Source organism: Arachis ipaensis, chromosome B4, assembly GCF_059453495.1.
Source record: "Arachis ipaensis isolate K30076 ecotype BB chromosome B4, ASM5945349v1, whole genome shotgun sequence".
NCBI classification, from domain to species: domain Eukaryota; kingdom Viridiplantae; phylum Streptophyta; class Magnoliopsida; order Fabales; family Fabaceae; genus Arachis; species Arachis ipaensis.
In genome coordinates, this window is record NC_142439.1 from 102,805,299 (window position 1) to 102,826,962 (window position 21,664).

A 21,664-nucleotide genomic window follows, 5' to 3' on the forward strand; every position below is an offset into this window, starting at 1 on the left:
TGGAGGTGAATGGCGAAAAGGGGCTTGTGAGTTTGGTGGTCCAAAGTTATGTTGAGGAAAGGGTTCATAGGCATATGGTGGTGGTTGTTGATAGGCCATTGGAGGTGGTTGTTTCCATGAGGATTGATCAAGTCCTTGTGGCTCCTCCCATCTTTGATTGTTCCAACCTTGATGCCTGTTCTCATTGTAATTTCTTCTTCCTGTAACATTATTGTAACCAGACTCATAGCCAAAGGGGTGAGAGTTCATAGTAGAAAATAGAAATTAAAAATAAAAACAAATTGAAATTAAAAAGTTATTTAAATTTTTTATTTGAAAATTAAATTTTAAAATTTTGAAATTTTGAATTTTAAATTTTTGAAATTTGAATTTTTGAAATTTGAAATTTGAAATTTGAAAATTTTTAAATTTAAATTTTGAAAATTTTGAAATTTGAATTTTGAAATTTTGATTTTTGAAATAAGATAAGATAAGATAAAAATTTTAAAAATAAAAATCTGAAATTTTTTTTTCGAAAAAAATTAATTAAAAATATTTTTGAGTTTAATGAGGAAAGAGAAAAACAATAAAATAACACCAAAATTCAAATTTTTAGATCAAAACGAAGAAAACAACTAAGAACAGCTTGAAGGTCAAGATGAACGTGAAGAACAACTTGAAGATCAAGATAAACACTAAGGACAAATTTTTGAAAAATTTTTTTAATAACTAAATAAAAACAAATAACCTCTTAATTTATGGAAAAGCAAAAATAAAAACAAAAATAAAAATAAATAAACAAGCAAAAATAAAAAAAAATATTTACAATAACCAATAATAAGGCACACGTTTGCAATTCCCCGGCAACGACGCCATTTTGATGAGAGGACTTTTGCGTGGTCTAGAAATTTGCGGATAAATCCTCGTTGCAAGTATAGTTTCTAAACCTTTAAAAGCCCTTTCATACAAACGTTTTGGTTGTCACAAGTAACAAACCCCTTTAAAAATTGATAACCGAGTATTCAAACCTCGGGTCGTCTTCTCAAGGAATTGCAGGGAGGTGTTCTTATTATTGATTATGAAAAAGTGTGTTTTTGGGGAATGTTGAGTTTGGGCAATGGGCACAGATATATTTAAATGACAAATAAAATAAATAAATAACTATAAAATAAGCTTTTGGCAAGGTATGAAGACTGGAGGTCCTATCCCAGTTATCCTTATCAATTGTAATGAGAATTGGATTTTTCTCCCGCTTTATTAACCTCTAACTATGAAGGTAAGTTAAGTGGATGAATTAATTCTTGAAGAATTCCAATTCTCAATCAACAATGAGTTTGATAACTCAAGAGTTACCAATTATTTAACCAAAGCCAAAAGGAAGAAAATATGTAAGTTAAATTGAGAGCACTTATAAATAAAGCAAAGCAAAATTAAATCTGAAATTACCTCGAATTGCATTAATAATAGAAGATCAATCTAAACATAAAGAGTTCATAAATTAAATTAGAAAAAAATAAATAAAAATAAAGAACCTGGGATTGAGAGTCACTCCTAAAACTAAGAGAAATCCTAAATCCTAATCCTAAGAGAGAGGAGAGAACCTCTCTCTCTAAAAACTACATCTACTCCTAAAATTATGAATTATGAGAGCCTTATATGAATGGATGCAGTTCCCCACTTTATAGCCTCTAATCTGTGTTTTCTGGGCTGAGAACTGGGTCAGAAACAGCCCAGAATTCGCTGGTCTCGAATTCAACTGCGCTGATTTCCGTCACTGCGATGCGGCCGCATGGATCACGCGGTCGCGTCGCCTAGCGTCAGAGAAACTATAGCATATTATACATCAAATCGAAGCCCCAGACGTTAGCTTTCCAACGCAACTGAAACCGCATCGTTTGGACCTCTGTAGCTAAAGTTATAGTCGTTTGAGTGCAGAGAGGTCAGGCTGGACAGCTTAACAATTTCTTCAACTTCTTGCATTCCTTCCACTTTTGCATGCTTCCTTTCCATCCTCCAAGCCATTCCTGCCTTATAATATCTGAAAATACTTAACACACATATCAAGGCATCTAATGGTAATAAGAGAGGATTAATATTAGCAATTATAAGTCCAAAGAAGCATGTTTTCAATCAAAGCACATAATTAGGAAGGCAAATGTAAAACCATGCAAATAGTATGAATAAGTGGGTAAAGAGTTGATGAAATCCACTCAATTGAGCACAAGATAAACCATAAAATAGTGGTTTATCAAGGACCTCCTCGCAATTCAGTAATATAAACCTCTTTCTCATCTGAATCACTACTATCGGAAAAATAATCAACATATGCAACCTTTTTAGAACCTTTTTTGAAATTTTCTTTTTCTTTTTTAATTTGTTCTATTTGTCTTACTCTTTCAGCTAACTGGGAAAGATCTAAAGTATGTTTATTGACAAGTTTCTTCCTAACTCAAAATTCTAACCCATTAGTAGCCATTTTGACAACTTCAGATTCTGAAATCGGAGTAAAATATTTATTTCTCATGTTTCTAAACCGTGCCAAATAGGTGTCAATGGATTCTCCCTCTGCACGTTTAACAGAGAATAAATCAGTAAGACTAACTTTTAATTCACCTCGAAAAAATTGATCATGAAAATTTGTTTCTAACTGTGCTCAAGAATGAATATAATTTGGTCTCAAGTTGGAAAACCATGTAAATGCATTTTTTATTAAAGAAGAAGGAAAATATCTCATCTTGAGATATTCATTAGAAGCTGCTTCCCCAATTTCAACAGTATATCGAGCAATATGCTCTACTATAGACTCATTTTCTTCTCCAGAAAATTTTGTAAGGGATTTTGGAATTTTCCAACCCCTTGGGAGCTCTGCTTGTTGGACACATTCAGGAAAAGCAGACACAAAATATGGCCTATTTAAGCAACCAACATTAAATCCCAAACGGTTTAAAACTTGTTCAACATTTCTTGCTAGATTATAATGCCCCCCTAAGTTGTTTTGCCTCTGTCTTTCTAACATATCGTCGGAATTTTGACTATGTCTAGGCATATGAACATCATAATTAGGAATTACTCCACCGTTCTGATTGACATTATCAAATCTTAAACCCACGTTGTCATTTTCTTCTAAATTTACCACAGTAGCAATCCTATTGACTTGCCTATTTAATTGTTCAATTCTAGTGTTTGTGTTTTCTAAAAGAGGATTTAAAACTGTCACCATTTGATGAGTTAACATGTTTACTAAATCATGGTGGCTTTCATCCATCTGTTGCCTAATATTTGTTAAAGATCCCACAGTTTGACTAGGTTGATTAACAGGCATTGCTCTTGACATGTCAGGAAATACAGGTCTGGAATTTTCTACCCTAGTGACAGTGGATGTAGTAGAATTAGATGCACTGTTATTTCCTGTATTAATAGAATGTGAAAAATTTTGTTGTGATACGTGTGAACCTGACGCCCCAGAAACAAGTACATTTGACATGCCATATGGATTTTGATAAATAGGATTTTGAAAAGTTGAGTAGAGAGGCACAGGCAATCCTTGTGTCACCATGGAGGGGACATAACCCGGTGGCAAGCCATATGGCAGCCACCCCACGGTATTTATGTGAGTTGTATTTAACCCTGTATGGGCATGGCCAACGCCATCATGCCTCACTGACATCAAGGTAGGCTCTGCGTTTGAAACCACAGGAGAATTTTCGGATTCATTTCCTCTAATCTCATCACTAGAAGTAGAAGAAGATGCTGCAGAAGTATTTGACATGTCAACTGATGCTGATTTTCTTGGCTCTGGACGCACGAACTTACCACTGCGCAACCACATGCAAATTCAAAAACTCTTGCTTTTTCTTTTGACAAACTACAATCTATTGACAATGTCCCACTGGGCGTGCCAATTTGTTTTACTCAAATTTTTGTTCCATTGTTAACAACAAATAAATCAACAATTTTCGAGTTTTGTTTCACAATCTTAATTTAAGGAGCGAAAACGACTCCTTTTGTGGATGTCTCAAGGTCTCACTTGTAGTTTCGAAAGTAAAATTAAAGATGAAAAGAAAACATACAAGGTGCCGGAGGCAAAGTAAAATGCAGAAATTAAAGCAAACAGGAAATTAAAAAGAAGATGAAGGAAGAAACATGAACATAAAAGAGAAAAAGACGTAAAAGTAGAAGAATTTTATTAATAAAAACTGGAAAAAAGCAAAGTACAAGTGTTTGAGTTCAGAGGAATTACTTAAGATTCCCAATTTTACTCTGTGATGACAAGGGGCTGAGAGCGTTTTTTGGGTTTCTAAGCGTTTTCCAAGAAGAACTGAACTAATTACAATATTTTCCTAAAGCTCTATTTATAGACTAACCTAATGTCAGCTATCAGTTACCATTTGTACACCACTTGCAGAAAATTTGAATTTCTTGTAACTGTTCCCGCATATAGCACGTCCTATAATTCAGGCTTACTTCAAATTTTGAATAAAAACTGCTTCTTTGCTAGTGAATTAGAAGCTTCCCCTAATATATTGAATCTGGCTTCATAAGTTAATAATAATTTTATCTTATATTTATTTACTTAAAACAAATTATTTTTTCCTAAGTGATAATAATTTTTTGCCTAACAGATGGCAACGCTTAATGTTTCAAATAGTGCAACTCATGGTGATCGTGTGGTAGACATCAACCCGTTTAAACTAGAATGGTTCGTGATGGTGGGCATTGTTCGACTGTATGAGATTCCGAGTCAGTGGAATCCAGATGAAGTTTTTAGCATCGAGATGATCCTTCAGGATGAATGGGTATGTGTATCATGTATTGATATCGTTATTATTTTAGTGTGATGAAGCCCGTGGGTTTATTTAGGGGTGTTCGCGGTGTGGTTTGGTTTGGTTTTTAAGTGAAAAGTCATCCGATCCGATCGTCTAATTAAACCGTGGTTCGGTTTGGTTCGGTTTTTTATCGAAGCCATCCGAACCAAACCAAACCAATTAAAATCAGTTTGGTTTGGTTCAGTTTGTTCGATTTTTTCAATCAATTAAAAAAAATACTATTATACTACTTCACAAAGTCATAACATTATATATTTGGAATCATTTATTATTTGGAAGGAAAAAATCACTTTTAGACGAATTACCAAACATAGTTGGTATACATCAAAATCAATTCTACAAAAGTTAGAATGCAAACAAAGCTTACCTCTACAATAGGGCCTATTCTAAAAGTACCGATGACCTCTTCTTTAGACACCAATGTAAGAAGTGGAATGAATACAAAAGGAATTTGAATTAACTGAACCACATTGAGCCATTTATTCTTAGTATCCAATGAACTCTCTGATGTATTAAAAACTATAGCAGCTATCATTGTTGGAACAATAGCACAACTTCTAGTAATCAATGACCTTAACCATTTCTTTATATTTAGCTTCAAAATCCCTTCAGTTATGAATTGTCCTGCATATGTTCCTATAATTGTGCTACTTTGTCCTGTAATTGTGCTACTTTGTCCTGCTGCTAGCAAACCAATTCCCCATATATATAGAATTGGAAACAAAAGTAATAAATCATACTAAATTGGAGTAAAATACTGTTAAAATAGAATATCAAATGACCAAACAAAAAAATCAATATGTCAACCAAAAAATGATATAAAATTTGATAAATACCCTCCAGATCTGCTGCAGATACAAAAATAGGTTCCACAGGACTGCACTTTATGTCCAAGACTAAATTATCAAGACTGCTCCATTTTTTCGAATAACAATGAATCAATAACTAGCAATGAATCAAATATATTGAACAAATACTCAATAACAATTTACAAATTTCCAACAAGTCCTCAACAAAAAGTTTCCAACAACAAAATAAAATAGATTGAAAAAATACTCAATAACAATTTCCAAGTTTTGGCAAAAACAAATACTCAACACAAGTTATAACAACATGCAATATCTTGAAATTAGGATCACTCATTGGCATGGATCTCATTTTAATTGGTTACTGACAATTAATTGAGCTTCTTTTATCAAAGCAAATCTAATTTCTAAGAGTACTAAATAAAGAATAAAAGGAAGCCAACAGAAAATAAAGAAGCAAAACACCACTATATTTGATTCACACAAAGTGAAGTTCTTCGATTTGATCAAATCGTTGGTGTTAACTCAATCTTCCATCCCTCCCAATGATAATTATTGTCCTTGTTCACATTGGCCCAGAACAAAAATAGATCAAAACGAATCATCATAACAAATTGAAAATCATCATAATCAGAATTAGAAAATCAGTACCAATTAGAAATCAGAAGGAAAAAAAGTTCAGAAAAAAATCAAGAACCAACACCTAGGGCTCCATTCTAGACGCAGACAAATAGTGCAGGGAGGACGACACGGCGGGGCCAGATAGCGAAAACAGGGACTACGCAGACACGGCGGCTGCTGTGCATGGAGGATGACGACAGCTCCTCGTGCGTTGAGAGACAAGGAGTGGAGGAGCGGCGGCTACTGTGTGTGGAGGACGACGACAAAGGGGGGAAGAGAAAGAAAGGACTGCGCCGGGAAGGGGGAAAAGTGACGAGGAAGGGCCGCCGCGAGGGTTCTGTCTGGCAACGTCAGGAGTTGAGAGGATGACGGCTCTGTGAAAGGTGGGAAGAGGAGTTTTCGGCACTGTTGTGGATTGTGGAGTGATCGAGTGTGGAGAGTGGAGATGGCGGAGAGTTACTGAATGACATAGGGTTTTTGAGTGCGGCTGGCTAGGTCATCTACTTTGGGTTGGGGGTTGGTTTATTTAAGGTTTTTTAAGTAACTCGGTTCGGTTGGTTTGGTTAGACTTTTACTGGAAGAACCGAAAACCAAAAACCGAATCGCAAAAAAATAGCAGTGTCAATTTTTCGATTTTCAGTTTGTTCGGTTTTCAATTTTTTCGGTTCGGTTAGTCGGTTTTGTTCGGTTTTATTCGGTTTTGAACACCCCTAGATTTATTAATGTTTTGAATAAATTTTTCTTACTTTGTTTTTGTGTGGTTGGCTTTTGTTCATAGGGTGATCAAATCCATTGTACTGTACTGAGGAACAGCATTGTGATATTTAGGAGTGTTATCCGCGAGTATGAAATATATTCCATGAAGAATTTTATTGTGCAAGGTTATGGAAAATCAATGAGGACTACACCTCATAAATATAAACTAAGTTTTTATATAAAATGTCTGTGTCTAGACTCACCCCTAACACATTTCTTTTCAACCCGTTTCGATTCACACATTTCTTTTCAACACTTATATATCATGTGTTTGGGCCCAACATGGGCCAGTTTGCAATTTTAAGCCCATCGGCCCACTTTGGACCAAAATCTTTAAAATAAGTGTCCGAGTTTTCGTTCTGAATATTTATTTTTGTCATTTATCTGGATTTTACATATTCTAACAGCCACGTTCTTCATCAAACTCTTGCTTTTTTCTTTCATTCTTTGCGAAGTGGTTTCTTTCCTAATAGCTACACCTTTGTGCCCCTCATTGGTTCCTGTGCTAAACTGGATTGCCTTCAATTTAGGAAGAAGTGTCACGATCAAGTCTTGAAAAATGGGGTTCATGGGGTGCTACTGGTTCAGAACTCTTTGATTCACATGTATGGGGTTGTGGTGATGTTGAAATTGGTTCCACGGGCATGCTTCGCGATGGTGTTATCGCGACGAGAGTTGTGAGTTTGACTGTGTGAGAGAGTAAGAGGGAGGCAAAATGGAGGAGAGAGGCGCGATGATGGAGGTGAGAGGCACGGTGATGGTGAACCGAGGTAAGAGAGTGCCAAATTAAGGAAGAGGAGGAAGAAAAATGGTCAATTGAGAGTTTGCTTAATGAATAGCGTCATTTTGTTACATTTTAGGAGCTAAATCACTTCTTCGGTGAATGAATGGAGGGCCAACTTGAGTCACATCTTAAAATTTTAAAGTATAATTTGAGTCAATAAAAAATTAAAAGGTTAAATTACATCATAATCAAATTTTATCAGGACCATTATTATATATATATATATATATATATATATATATATATATATATATAAAGTTTTATCATGCTAATCAGTATGTATAATATGATCTATATTTGATGCTGGATCATATCTGCCTTCGAATCTAACCAGATAAGATTCGACCGACCCGTGGATTGAATGTAACTTGCAAAATTCAAATCGAAAATTCTGAATAGAGGATTGGACGGATAATGGATGCATGCCTATGCTTGTTTTTTGTTGGACAAATTAAATATGCGGATTGCATACTACCTCCCTACTTTTAAACATGGTCTTGTACGTATTAAGAAGTATGAAACCCAATTTAAGAGCCGCAAAAGATCCCCCAACTTGTTTGACTTTCCAAATTTTAATTCATAGGGTTCATGAGATTTTTCTGTAGGATTCTCATTTTCCACACCTTATTTAAGGACTTAATACAATTGGTAGGAACCCATATTCAATGGTCCCATTCTCGGCTCATACCTAACTCCTATAATTAGGGAAAACGTTCAAGCCACTAATTAACTATAAAAAATATTATTTGTACTTATTTAAATCAACTATAAATATATTTATTTATAAATATATATTATTTAATTATTTTAATATATATATATATATATATATATTTGTATTTTTTGTTGAGATTATTAATATTCTAAATATCAAATTAAATTGGTCGATTCTACCGGATAATTAAAAATCGATTTTCTAAACAATTCGATTGATATTTAAAATTATCCTACAAAAATCGATTAAAAAATAGACTGAACCGACGGTTAATCGATGAACTAATGAAACTGGCTCAATTTTTTAAACTCCCGATTCGATACTCCTTCCTCAAAACGACATCGTTTCGATCTCCAAAAAAAAAAACTCAGCCCAGAACATCCCTTCCCCCTTCAATCTCTCACAAATGCACAAAATCCCAAACTGACTAACCCTAACCCTACAGAACAAAATCAGCAAAGCAAAGCAGCCACCATCACCATTATCAGTGCTGGTGGTGACAACTAGTGGTTGCCATCCTCGCCTCTCGAAGGTCTTCTCTCCTCTTCACGTCATCAATCCTAAGGGTGCCATCAAACCCGGACTTGTCCTCATCGCCGTCGCCAAAAGGTCGTCAAGCCCAGACCTGTCCTCATCGTTGTCGGCTGCCCTGAATTCGTCGTCTCTGTCCTCTTCGTCTAACCCGAGGATGTCGTCGTTGTCGCTAAACGTTTCTGCTGCTCGACATCTCGAACGTCTACTCAGCCCTGTTCTCCTCACCATTGCGAAGGTTCCTGCTTGGTTGTCTTCACCATCACCTCTATTTCATTGCTCGACCATCACTTCCACGCAAAAAATTCTGCTGCTCGCCAGTCTTCTCTTCTCTGGTGGTAAGCACACATCTACAACTTTTACAGTTGTGTTTTTTTTCATGTTAATTTTTATGATTGTTTTATATGTTAGAGAATCATTAGAATCAATTTAGATCAATTAGTATCGTCTATATTTATATAGTATATCTATACATTAATTGTAGGATTATATGTCTTTATTACTTTGATTCATTTAGCACCTATAAATACCCCTTGTATATTGTACCTTTGAACACAACTCAATAATACACTTTTCAGATCACTCTCTCAGTCTCTTGTTTCTAACATGGTATCAAGAGCTTATGTTCCTTTTTTTTTTCAATGAATATTAGTTCATAGCCCCATTATTTTTATTCCTTTCCGGCAGTGTTCTTTGGCTTCTTTTTTCGTTCACTTCTCGACGCTTTGGTTCGTCACCCCCGTAACCATCTTGTTCGCCTTGTCGCCGTGATTCCAACGCAACCAGACCCGCCGCCATCCGCCGTCGGACACGCCGCCACGCGCCGCCGAAAGACGCTGCCACGACCAGGTTGTTCTTCCTTCCAGCTTCCACCCGTGCCTCTTTGCTCTCGATTTTCGCTCTGTTTCTGAAACTTTGGTTCGTCACCTCCAGAATCATCGTGTTCTCCTCTTCGTCGGCTTTCCAACGCCGCCGAGATCGCTGCCATCAGCCACCGGACGCGCCGTCACGCGCCGTCAGAATCCTGCTGCCTGCCTCCCTTGTTTCTCCTTCAGAAGGTTCAGCGGCCGTTGGATCCGAGATCCAATCGGACGATCCTCGCGTTGCCACGTGTCGTGTTGCTGCTCCCTTGACCGACCCGCGCACGCCCGCCCCGACCCGCGCACGCCCGGTCTGACCCACCCGCGCCTCCACCTGGCTGCCAGCGTGTCTTTCTCCCTCCTCTCAGGTGATGCCACGTGTCCTTGTGTTGCTGACGTGGCTGCTGACGTGGCGCTGATGTGGCAGACAGTGGGACCCTCCCTAAGGTTTTTTGGTGAGCTCTTTCCGATTCTGCACTCCGATTTCTCATTTTCTGCTCCGAAATTGCAGTTTTCTCTCCTCTCTTTGATCTTTGTAACTGCTATCATGGAAAAGCCAGATGTTTTTACTGCCACCGACAGAAAGGGTAAATTCTGTCGAAACTGTAACTATTCTGGGCACCTCTTCCCCGACTGTCCTTCTGTTGAATGTCGCACATGCCACCAGAAAGGTCATCTTAGCTACAATTGTTCACAGCTGTTCTGCCGTTACTGCAAGCTCTCGGGACATTTAATTACTGCCTGTCCTACTCGCCCACCACGTCCTAGTCCACTCAACTCGTCTCCTGTCTCTCTTTCTGATATTGCATCTCTTCTTCAGCGTCTTCTCTCTGTTTCTGGTAATGCCCCTGCTGCTTTTTCCACCTCTCCAGGTAATTCTAAATGGTACTTTGACTCGGGTTGCTTTAATCATATGTCTCCGCTGCGTAATATTTTCTCGTCCATGTCTACCACTACAAATGGACCTACTGTCAATACTACAAATGGCTCCCTCTTGCACGCAACACACAAGGGTTCTATATCCCAGTCAACTCTTAATCTTCTTGATACTTATTATGTTCCCAAATTAAACTTCAATCTTATTTCAGTTGGTCAACTTGTTGATCTGAGTTTTGAAGTCACTTTTTCTGTTTCTGGTTGTCGTGTACAGGATCCTCGGACGGGACAAATTATCGGGACTGGACGTAAGGTCGGAAGGTTGTTTGAACTGGAGAATCTTCATATTCCTCCTGTACCAAATCTCTGTGCTGCTTCTTCTCCCTCTACCCTTCACTTATGGCATCAGCGTCTTGCCCACACCTCCTTAGGAAAACTGCGTCCTCTTGTCTCTCAGGGTGTTTTAGGTCAGGTTCCAAATGAATCTTTTGATTGCATTTCTTGTCAAACTGCCAAACAACCTGCTTTATCTTTTTCCAATAATTCATCTCTTGCTTGCTCTCCTTTTGATCTCATTCACTCTGATGTTTGGGGCCCCGCTCCCACTGCCTCTATGGGCGGAGCTCGATACTTTGTCATTTTCATTGATGATTATTCCCGTTTTACTTGGGTTTATTTGATGACTAATCGCCATGAGTTACCTCAGATCTATATCAACTTTGCTACTATGATTAAAACTCAGTTTTCCAAGGTCATTAAGGTTTTCCGACGTGATAATGCTATAGAATACCGTGATTCCAAACTCTTAGCCTTTCTTGCAGAACAGGGTACATTGTCTGAGTTTTCTTGTCCTGGTACATCTCACCAAAATGGTAGAGCTGAACGCAAACACCGTCACATTCTTGACTCCGTCCGTGCAATGCTCCTTTCTTCTTCGTGTCCTGAACGTACTTGGGATGAAGCTGTTCTTACTGCTGTTCATGTTATCAATAGACTCCCTTCTTCTGTTCTTGGTAATGTTACTCCATTTGAGCGTCTTTATCATACCTCCCCAGATTATAGTTCTCTTCGAGTTTTCGGTTGTGTATGTTTTGTTCTTCTTCAGCCTCATGAACATAGTAAACTTGAACCTCGGGCTCGTATGTGTTGTTTTCTTGGTTATGGCACTGAACACAAGGGTTATCGTTGTTGGGATCCTCTCTCTAAACGTATTCGTATATCTCGTCATGTTGTCTTCTGGGAGCACCACATGTTTTCTCGATTCTCATCCTTTGAGTCGATTCCTACTACTCAGTCACCTTTGTTTACTAACCCCAATGTTGATATTTTTCCTAGTGATGATTCTACAGATTCTATCTCGAGTGACCCTCCACATCCTCCTGTTCTTCCGCCTTCTCTATCTCCCGATGATTCCAGACCGGACGATGATCCTGCTCCTACCGTCATGCCTCCTCCTCCCGCTCGTTCTTCTAAGGTAAGGAATCCACCTCCTCATCTTCTTGATTACCATTGCTTTTCTACTATTCTTCATCAACATGAACCTAAGACATTCAGAGAAGCCTCCTCAAACCCAAATTGGCAACAAGCAATGCAAGAAGAATTACAGGCACTTGAAAAATCACACACCTGGGATCTGGTTGATCCTCCTTGTGATCAGGAAGTTGTGGGCAGTAGATGGGTATACAAGATCAAGACTCGCTCTGATGGCTCTATTGACCGTTATAAGGCCCGCTTGGTTGCTCAAGGTTGTACGCAAGAGTATGGTATTGATTATGAAGAGACTTTTGCCCCTGTCGCTCGTCTTACGTCTGTTAGAGCTCTTCTTGCCATTGCGGCAGTTAAAAAATGGTCTCTCAGTCAGATGGATGTGAAGAATGCATTTCTTAATGGGGATTTGAAAAAGAAAGTCTATATGAAGCCACCTCCGGGATATCCTTGTCCTTCTAATAAGGTTTGTCTCCTTCGCAAGGCACTTTATGGACTTAAGCAAGCTCCTCGTGAATGGTTTGACAAGTTCAGCACTACCATATGCAGTCTTGGTTTTACTTCTAGCCCTTATGAGAATGCGCTCTTCATTCGTAAAAGCGAACGTGGAGTTGTTCTTCTACTTTTGTATGTTGATGACATGATCATTACTGGGGATGATGTTGATGGTATCTCTGATCTCATGGCCTCACTTCACCGTACCTTTGAGATGAAAGATCTTGGTTCTCTCAGCTATTTTCTTGGTCTCGAGGTCATCTCCACCGATGATGGCATCTATCTCTCTCAGGCTAAGTATGCTTCAGATCTTCTTGCTCGCACTGGGATTACAGATAGTCGCACTGAGTCTACTCCTCTTGAGCCTAATGTTCGATTTACCCCTATGGATGGCACTGTTTTGGATAATCCGACTCTCTATCGACAGTTAGTTGGCGGTCTCGTCTACTTGACTGTCACCCGACCAGACATCGCCTATCCGGTTCATATACTTAGCCAGTTCTTGTCCACTCCTCGTACTACTCACTATGCAGCAGTTCTACGCATTCTTCGCTACATCAAAGGCACTCTATTTCATGGCCTTTATTTTCCTGCCCATTCCTCTTTGTCTCTTCAGGCTTACTCCGATGCTGATTGGGCTGGTGATCCCACTGATCATCGTTCTACTACTGGTTACTGTTTGTTTCTTGGCGACGCTCTCATTTCTTGGCGTGCTAAGAAGCAAATGTTCACTGCTCGCTCAAGCACAGAAGCTGAGTACCGGGCCCTCGCTGACACCACTGCTGAAGTTATCTCGGTTCGTTGGGTTCTCGAAGATTTGGGTGCTCCTCAGTCGTCCCCTACTGATGTTTTTTGCGATAACCGCAGTGCTATTCAGATCGCCCATAATGATGTGTTTCATAAACGCACCAAACACATTGAGATTGATTGTCACTTCGTTCGGCAACGTATCCTTATTGATGCTGTTCGTCTCATTGCTGTTGGAACACTAGATCAGACTGCTGATATCTTCACAAAAGCTCATCACCCGACTCGTTTCCAGACTTTGTTATCCAAACTCAAGTTGGTATCCTTAGCTCCCACTTGAGTTTGAGGGGGGATGTTAGAGAATCATTAGAATCAATTTAGATCAATTAGTATCGTCTATATTTATATAGTATATCTATACATTAATTGTAGGATTCTATGTCTTTATTACTTTGATTCATTTAGCACCTATAAATACCCCTTGTATATTGTACCTTTGAACACAACTCAATAATACACTTTTCAGATCACTCTCTCAGTCTCTTGTTTCTAACATTATATATTCTGACTCATAAGTTAATTGTATGGATATTGAATTTTGAGTCAGTTTTATGGATATTGGATTTAAACTAGTTTTCTCTTTTGTGCTTATTTTTCAAGTTTATGTTGTTTCAATATCATTAATTGGATTTTTAAGTCTCTTTTGAGTTTTTGAATCTTTTAATTGCTTCGCAATTTAGTCTTCTTTGTTTATTTAATCTTTCTAGTGATTTCATAAAAAATGGTAAGATTTTTTTCTGAGCTGTTGATTCTAGTTCTGATTTTCTGCATTGTTTATGCCATTGTTATTTTTTTTAGTTTTTATAAAACTGAAATAATTGATGGTAGTAGAACATATAGTATGTCTTTGTCATTTACGTGTATTTTGATTTTTGTTAGTTATGAATGTTAATGTTTGAAGTTTTTGTAAATTTTTAGTGGACAATTTATTATGTAAAATTGTAAAAATTTTGAATTTTATTAGTTTAAAATTATCAAATTTAAATATTTAAAAGTATATATTAAATTTTTAATTATTTTATTTTATATTTAATTAAATCGGAGCCTCTGAATTATTGAACTAGCCACACCACTAGTTTATTGGCCGATTTAGTTCTTGCAACTTTAGAGGTTACGAGCTTACGAGATTTCGAGATCCTAAATTGAATAATACTGACACGACAACCTGCAAAGACACTTCGATATTTAAGTTCAGTTAGGGGTGCACAGACCTGGCCCGGCTCGAAGGCCCGATCCGGTCTCGAACACTTTTGGGGCTAATTTGGTGTGATTTCATCGGGTTTAGGGCCGGGTAAGGGTCTCAAAAATAGACCCGGTCATTATTTCGGGTCGGGTCCGGGCCATAGCTCGGGTCACCCGAAGTCGGCCCGGTGACCCGGTCATCATACACAATTAATATTTTGTGTTATTAGTGATGGATCATGACTATTCTTATGTGGAATTTAAGTATTATAAATCTTAATATTTTGTGTTATTAGTCATTATAAAACTATAAGTTAATGTTTTATGTTTAGAATGCATAAGACTTTAGACTAATGCATAATATTGTGTTATTTGTATTGATTTAAATATTTGGTATTATTAGACAATATTAGTATTGATTGTGGTTATACTTTAGTATTGATTGTGGTTATACTTTAATTTTGAAGAATGGTTGGTTCTTGTTATATTTTTCTAAGTGAATTTTACCATGTTAAATAATGGTTAGAGTCTTGGAAATTTGGATATTTTTACATGCTAGCTTACAAGAAGGTATCAACGTAATGTAATGTTAACGGCCCGGTTTTCACCCGATTTTTACCCGATATAATTGTGGCCCGAAAGTGTATTGGTTTCATCGGGTCTAGGGCCGGGTTCGGATCTAATAAATAGACCCGGTGTATATTTCGGGTCGGGCCTGGGTCACATCAAATCCGGCTTCACCCGACCCATGTGCACCCCTAAGTTCGGTAATACTTTTAGTGTGATTGTAGCAAATTTTGTCTTACCTCATGAGTTTTTTTTTTATGTTGCACTTTTTCGATATGAACGTTGAACATTTACTGTATTTAATATGCTTTAATGCTATAATTTGACAGTTTTTTGAGATAATAATTTTATTTACTTTAATAACATATCGATTGACCATTAATGAGCTAGTAATGTGATATTTTTATTTAATCGGATTTTTGGGTCCAGAACAATATATATAATTAAAAGAGTGAATACCTCACTTGATCTCAAACAATTATCTCGAAAGGGCAACGAAACTCTAAAAAAAACACCCAATTCAACTTCTGATCTTTTTTTAGACTGATTAGTCTCTGTGGAAAAAAAAACAACATTAACTTTTTTTGGCATAAGGGTTAATCAGTCCCATAAAAGTAAAACTTAGGGGTCGGATTGGTATTTTTTTTGTCAAGGATCTCGTTGTCTTTTGAGATAATTATCAGGAACTATTTTAAATTTTTTTTTAATTAAAAATATTTGTACATCGAAATCAACCACTAAAATTAGTTGCTAATATATTTATGTATAAATATATGTATAGTTTGATTTATTTTTAATGTATATTTATATTCTAACATATATTTTATACTCTGATTTTAAAATTTAAGTAACATGGTTATATATATATATATATATATATATATATATATATTACTAGTTGAACGCTCAAATCTCTCCAAAACCAGCCACTTTCCATTCCTTTCATATCAAATGTCGTCTTCCTCAGTAAAATCATATTCATCGGCTCTAGACCCTCTCAACAAGGCATGGAAAACTCCACTCCTCTTCCCCACCGTGAAACCCATCAGCTCCCTAATCTCTCTCTTTCTCAAAGCTGGTCTTGCTCTTTCAACAGTCTTCTTCTTCTCCCTTCTCCTCCGCCTCTCCATTTCCCATTACGGCCAACCCTACAACAGCACCACAACCTTCAACCACATGCTCCATACTCAACGAACACAACATGAGCCGACCAACGTCGGCCACATCGTGTTTGGCATTGGCGGCTCAGCCGCCACGTGGCACACTCGGCGCCACTACACCGAGCTCTGGTGGCGTCCAGGAGTTACCAGAGGCTTTGTCTGGCTAGACCAAAATCCGTCAGATACTGACCCGTGGCCAGAGACCTCGCCTCCCTACAAGATCTCTGACAACACGTCATCCTTTAAGTACACGTGCCCATACGGAACGCGGTCTGCGATTCGCATGGCAAGGATAGTGAAGGAGAGCTTCGAGCTGGGTTTGGAGAATGTGAGGTGGTTTGTGATGGGTGATGACGACACGGTTTTCTTCCCCGACAACCTCGCAACGGTTTTATCCAAGTACGATCACAATCAAATGTACTACATTGGTGGGAACTCTGAGAGCGTGGAGCAGGATTTGGTACATTTTTATACCATGGCTTATGGTGGCGGCGGCATCGCCATTAGCTACCCTTTGGCGGAGGAGCTTGTGACGATCTTGGATGGGTGCATTGATCGGTATGCGCATCTTTTTGGGTCTGATCAAAAGATTCAGAGTTGCATCAGCGAGATAGGGGTGGAGATTACCAAAGAACCTGGTTTTCATCAGGTATAGTGGTTTAAACTTTCTTTTAAGAAAATAACGAAATAAATATTGCGATTTTATCAGGATTTTAATGTTATCTACTCCATAAAATTTTAAAAGGGATTTTAAAATTTTAGAAATGTTTGGTAGCGAAAGGAATCAACCAAAAATAGGCAAATAGCCCTAACTTGTTTTATTTAATATTTATTAATTGTTATAACAATTAATAAATATTAAATAATAAGATAAGTTTTGCTTTTTTTTTAATATTATCATAAAATTTGAAATATATAATAAATTGAGTTGTTGTTACCGGAGATTTTTTCGGTGTCCATCAATTTTTTATTTAAATAGTGTAAAAGTAAAAATAGAAGAAAATAAAACTTTCTTTTTATTTTTGAAGTCTATATTTAAAATTTAATCACCATAAAAAGAATTTATTGTTATATGCTAAACTATCTATTGTTTCTTAAAACAAAAAGATTTTGTACAAAAAAAACAAATCAACGACCAAATATTGTTCAACTCATTTTTTAATTTTAATTTTATATTATAATATATATTTATACAAATAACTAAATCTTAATGTACATTGTTGTACTTTAAAATTTATATTGTTCATGAATAAGTATAAAAAATTAACTTTTAATTAATTAATTTAATTTTTTAGTTATAAAATTTTTATTTTTTAGAAGATTTAGTGTTTATAACTTAGAATTTAAAATAAAAATATAATTTTAGAAATAATTGAGGCTTTTTTTGGTCTTGACCGACGCTCTTTAAACTCGATATATATTTTGGCTATTTAGAATTTAATTTAAGAAAACTTAAAACAATACTAAAACAGGATTTAGCAACTAATTCTTTTTAGAAAATAGTTTTATTCACACTTATTCTTACGTGACGTTGTGATCAAATGTCAATATTCTTGTATATAATTCACCGTTTTTGGATATGATTCCACCGGTTTTTAATTTTTGTATATGATTCCATCTTTTTTTTAAAATAAGTGTATATATTTTAATTTTTACTTAGTAGTTGAAAAAAATTCACTTAGTAATTTGAATGTATTAAAGCTACTGAAACTAAAAATGAATTTATAAAATTATCCTTTTAAATTAATACATTAGTAATTTTTTCTATAATTGGTTTATTCATTTATCCTTTATTCCAAGGTTATAAATTTATAATAGCATTGATAAGAGGTATAATTTTTTAAAAAGAAAAATGTTACATTAATTTGTTAATTTGTTAAGTAAATATTTTTAGAATAAAAAGAAAAATTTTAAAACAACACTTATTTAATAAATTTGAGTTAATCAAGTAATTAATTTGTTTAAATAAAATAATTAATTAATCAATAATAAATTTTTAAATAGAATAAAATTACAATGAATTAAGTTTTGATATGTCAGGTTGAAATAAAGTAAAAAATAAAAAAGTACACTAATTTTAGAAGAGAAAAATATTTTTTAACATAGGTCAACGTAATCATTCAAAACGACTAAACCATGGGTAATAATTAATATAGAGGAGTCCTCTTGTTTATTTATTTATCTTTTTCCCTGTTGAAAGTCAATTTAGAGGAATCACTGTGTTAGGCATGCCATGCATTAGCATTAATAAGTTTGAGAGGGACGGCCAAACAAAGAAGATAATGATTTGTTCAAATAATAAAATTAAATTTAAGGGCGGCCGGGTGTCCCTTAATCAAATGAGATAAAAATTCAAATACAATTAACATGTTGATAAAATTATTAAATAAATTAATAGATATAATTAAATTATTATTTAATAATTTTAATTATTAACTTTATATAAAATTAACTGTGCTTAAATTTTTGTTATAGAATAAATTTTTATAAATTTTTTATTTTTAATGTTAATTAATTTTTACTTTTTAGTTAAATTATTAATTTTCTAATGTTTTTATTTTATTCTTTTAATGTATTTTTACTTAACTAATGTTAATAAACTTTTAATTATTGCAAAAAAACTTTTTAAATTCTTATTGTTTAAAACATTTAGAAATTAGAAAATAATTCTAATTTGATTTATTGGTTTTTAGGATATAAGATTAAATTTGTCTCTGAAAAATTACTCGTTTTTTAAATTAGTATCTAAAAGACTTTTTAATTAAATTCGTCGTTCAAAGATTAAAATCGTGTTAATCATTTTATTATTTTTTTGTTGGTTGTGCCAAAATTTGTTAATGTGACACATTAAATGATATTACAACACACGAATTTGGATTCTCTAAATTTTGAATTTCACTTTAGAAGATAAAGTACGATCTATCACCATTTATTTTATAGTCGGATCAAGAGAAAACATGAGAAAAAAATATTTAATGGTGAGAAATATCACTTTATCCTCTAAAATAAAAATCTAAAATTTAGAGGATCCAAATTCAACACATACATAGGAGTTTTAATGGACAATTAGCATGATAGATTTCCGAAATTAGATCAAATTAAGACTTAATTGAAAGGAGAACTTGAGGCATTAAAATTCTTCAATTTGGAGTTGATTTAATCTAATTTCATAAATTTATTATGTTAGCCATTGATGCGTTAGCAACGAAAGTATCAAAAAAATCAAAATGATTAATTTAAAATTTTTTAAGAATGAATTTAATAAAAAAAATTCAAAAATTAATTAAAAAAATTAATAATTTTTTATGTACTCATTTGACTATTTTTTTTTATGTTTTAAGTGACTAAAAATTAATCTTATTAAAATATTCTCAGGTTGATATTCGTGGGAACCCATATGGGTTATTGGCAGCACACCCAGTGGCACCATTGGTGTCACTCCACCACCTTGACTACGTAGATCCAATATTCCCAAACATGAACAGATCCGATTCCATTCAAAAGCTTGTGACAGCATACAAAGCGGATCCAGGCCGGACTCTCCAAAAGAGCTTCTGTTACGACCCACTTCGAAACTGGTCAGTCTCGGTTTCATGGGGATACAGCGTGGAACTTTATCCTTCTTTGGTTACTACCAAGGTTTTGGAAATGGCGTTTGGGACGTTCAAAACTTGGAGTAGTTGGAGAAGTGGGCCTTTTACATTAAATACCCGACCCGTTATCAACGACCCGTGTGAGATGCCCTTGGTGTACTCTTTGGATAGCGTTGGAAACGCCGGTTTCCGAGAGACCCGGTCAAGGTACAGGAAAAACTTGCTAAGAGAGTGTCAGCGCGAGGAGTACAAGGAGGCTCTGGGTGTTCAACACATTGACGTTTTGGCCTCACGGTTTACACCAGAGATGTGGATAAAGGTATGTATATATAAGAGTATCATTAAGAGTTAATAAGCAAATTAATTCCTGTAAAATAAGATATTTTTTAATTATATTTGAAATTTTATTTAATTAAATTGATTCTTTAGAGCGAAGGAGTTATAGCTTAACTAACATAGTTTTTTCATAGGTCGCGAGCTTAAGTCTTTCTATTTTTGGTAAAAAAAATTTAGTTCTTTAAAAGTTATAAATTAAGCATAGTTGTCCTTCACTCATTTCATTAATAATTTTTTTAAAAAAATTTATATGATAAAACGTTAATTAATAATATATAATATCTAATATGTCTAATTAGATATTAACCAAATTAAATATATTTATAAAAATTTATTAATTTAGTCATTTTTTCTAATTATAAAAATTCTATTCCCAATATTGACCTAGTGACTAAATTGATAGATTTTCTTAAATATTTAATTAACCTCCAATTGAATATGTTATGTGTCATATTTGTTATTAGTTAACATTTTAGTGATAAAAATTGTGAATAGAATAACTAAATGACAGATATGATTAATTCGTAATTTTTGAAGGACCAATTTTATTGAAAAAATCTTTTACGAATAAATTTAAAAAATGTCTTATATTTTAAAGACTAATTTGACTATTAATCCGTATAATTAACAGAAAAAATATAAAATTAATTTTTATTCGGTTAATATTAATTATTTTTAAATAATAATTTATGATTAAAAATTTAAAATAAATAAAAGAATTTTAAAGATTGATTGAAAAATATTCCTTGGCACTCTTGGTTGAATTTGTGTATTAAATGGTTGAAGAGAAGAGAGTCTTATATTTTTACATTTAATAATGTGTTTTTGCTTTGTGTCGTATTTTTGTTGACGTGGATGAATGATCAGGCACCACGTAGACAATGTTGCGAGGTAATGAATGATGGAGGTAGCAGAACGAAAGAGTCATTCCAGGTCATGATTAGGGAATGCCATCGATTTGAGAGTGTGACTCCTCCATAAAAAGCGAGAAGAATGATACAAACACAGATTATGATTTAAGAAATAAAAGTGGGTATAATAGCCCTATTACATAAATGTCAATAGCTAGTAGATTTTAGGATAAATTATTGAAATGGTATCTAAAAATTTATATTATTGATAAAAATAATATTAAAAAATATAAATGACAAATAAATTTGTGAAATTTTTAAAAGATAACAAAAATAATTTGATATTAAAATTATATTTAAAAAAAAAATTAAAGACAAGATTTTTATTCTATTTTATACAAGTATTATTAGAAAAATATAATCCTTTTATCTTT

General features: G+C 34.9%; 1 protein-coding gene and 1 long non-coding RNA gene across 2 annotated transcripts; one reads left to right on the forward strand and one right to left on the reverse strand.

Moving 5' to 3' along the window:
• Nucleotides 1–5,024: 5,024 nt before the first annotated feature.
• On the reverse strand, nt 5,025–6,723 carry LOC148568618 (uncharacterized). Its single transcript, XR_015881095.1, has 2 exons — nt 5,642–6,723; nt 5,025–5,486 (listed from the first exon to the last, which is right to left on the reverse strand). It is a non-coding gene; the product is annotated as an uncharacterized LOC148568618 (long non-coding RNA).
• Nucleotides 6,724–16,225: 9,502 nt separating this feature from the next.
• Nucleotides 16,226–21,383, forward strand: LOC107637915 (glycosyltransferase (DUF604)). Its single transcript, XM_016341161.3, has 3 exons — nt 16,226–17,099; nt 19,826–20,362; nt 21,247–21,383. The coding sequence occupies exons 1-3, from the start codon at nt 16,242–16,244 to the stop codon at nt 21,358–21,360; spliced, it is 1,509 nt and encodes a 502-aa protein (XP_016196647.2). The 5' UTR covers nt 16,226–16,241; the 3' UTR covers nt 21,361–21,383.
• Nucleotides 21,384–21,664: the final 281 nt, after the last annotated feature.

What these genes read in the sequence shown, in the direction of transcription:
- LOC107637915 (XM_016341161.3), top strand. Translation starts at nt 16,242, where the DNA reads ATGTCGTCTTCCTCAGTAAAATCATATTCATCGGCTCTAGACCCTCTC. An exon ending in AAGAACCTGGTTTTCATCAG is followed by an intron (nt 17,100 to 19,825) that starts GTATAGTGGTTT and finishes AAATATTCTCAG; the next exon opens with GTTGATATTCGTGGGAACCC. An exon ending in CACCAGAGATGTGGATAAAG is followed by an intron (nt 20,363 to 21,246) that starts GTATGTATATAT and finishes ATGAATGATCAG; the next exon opens with GCACCACGTAGACAATGTTG.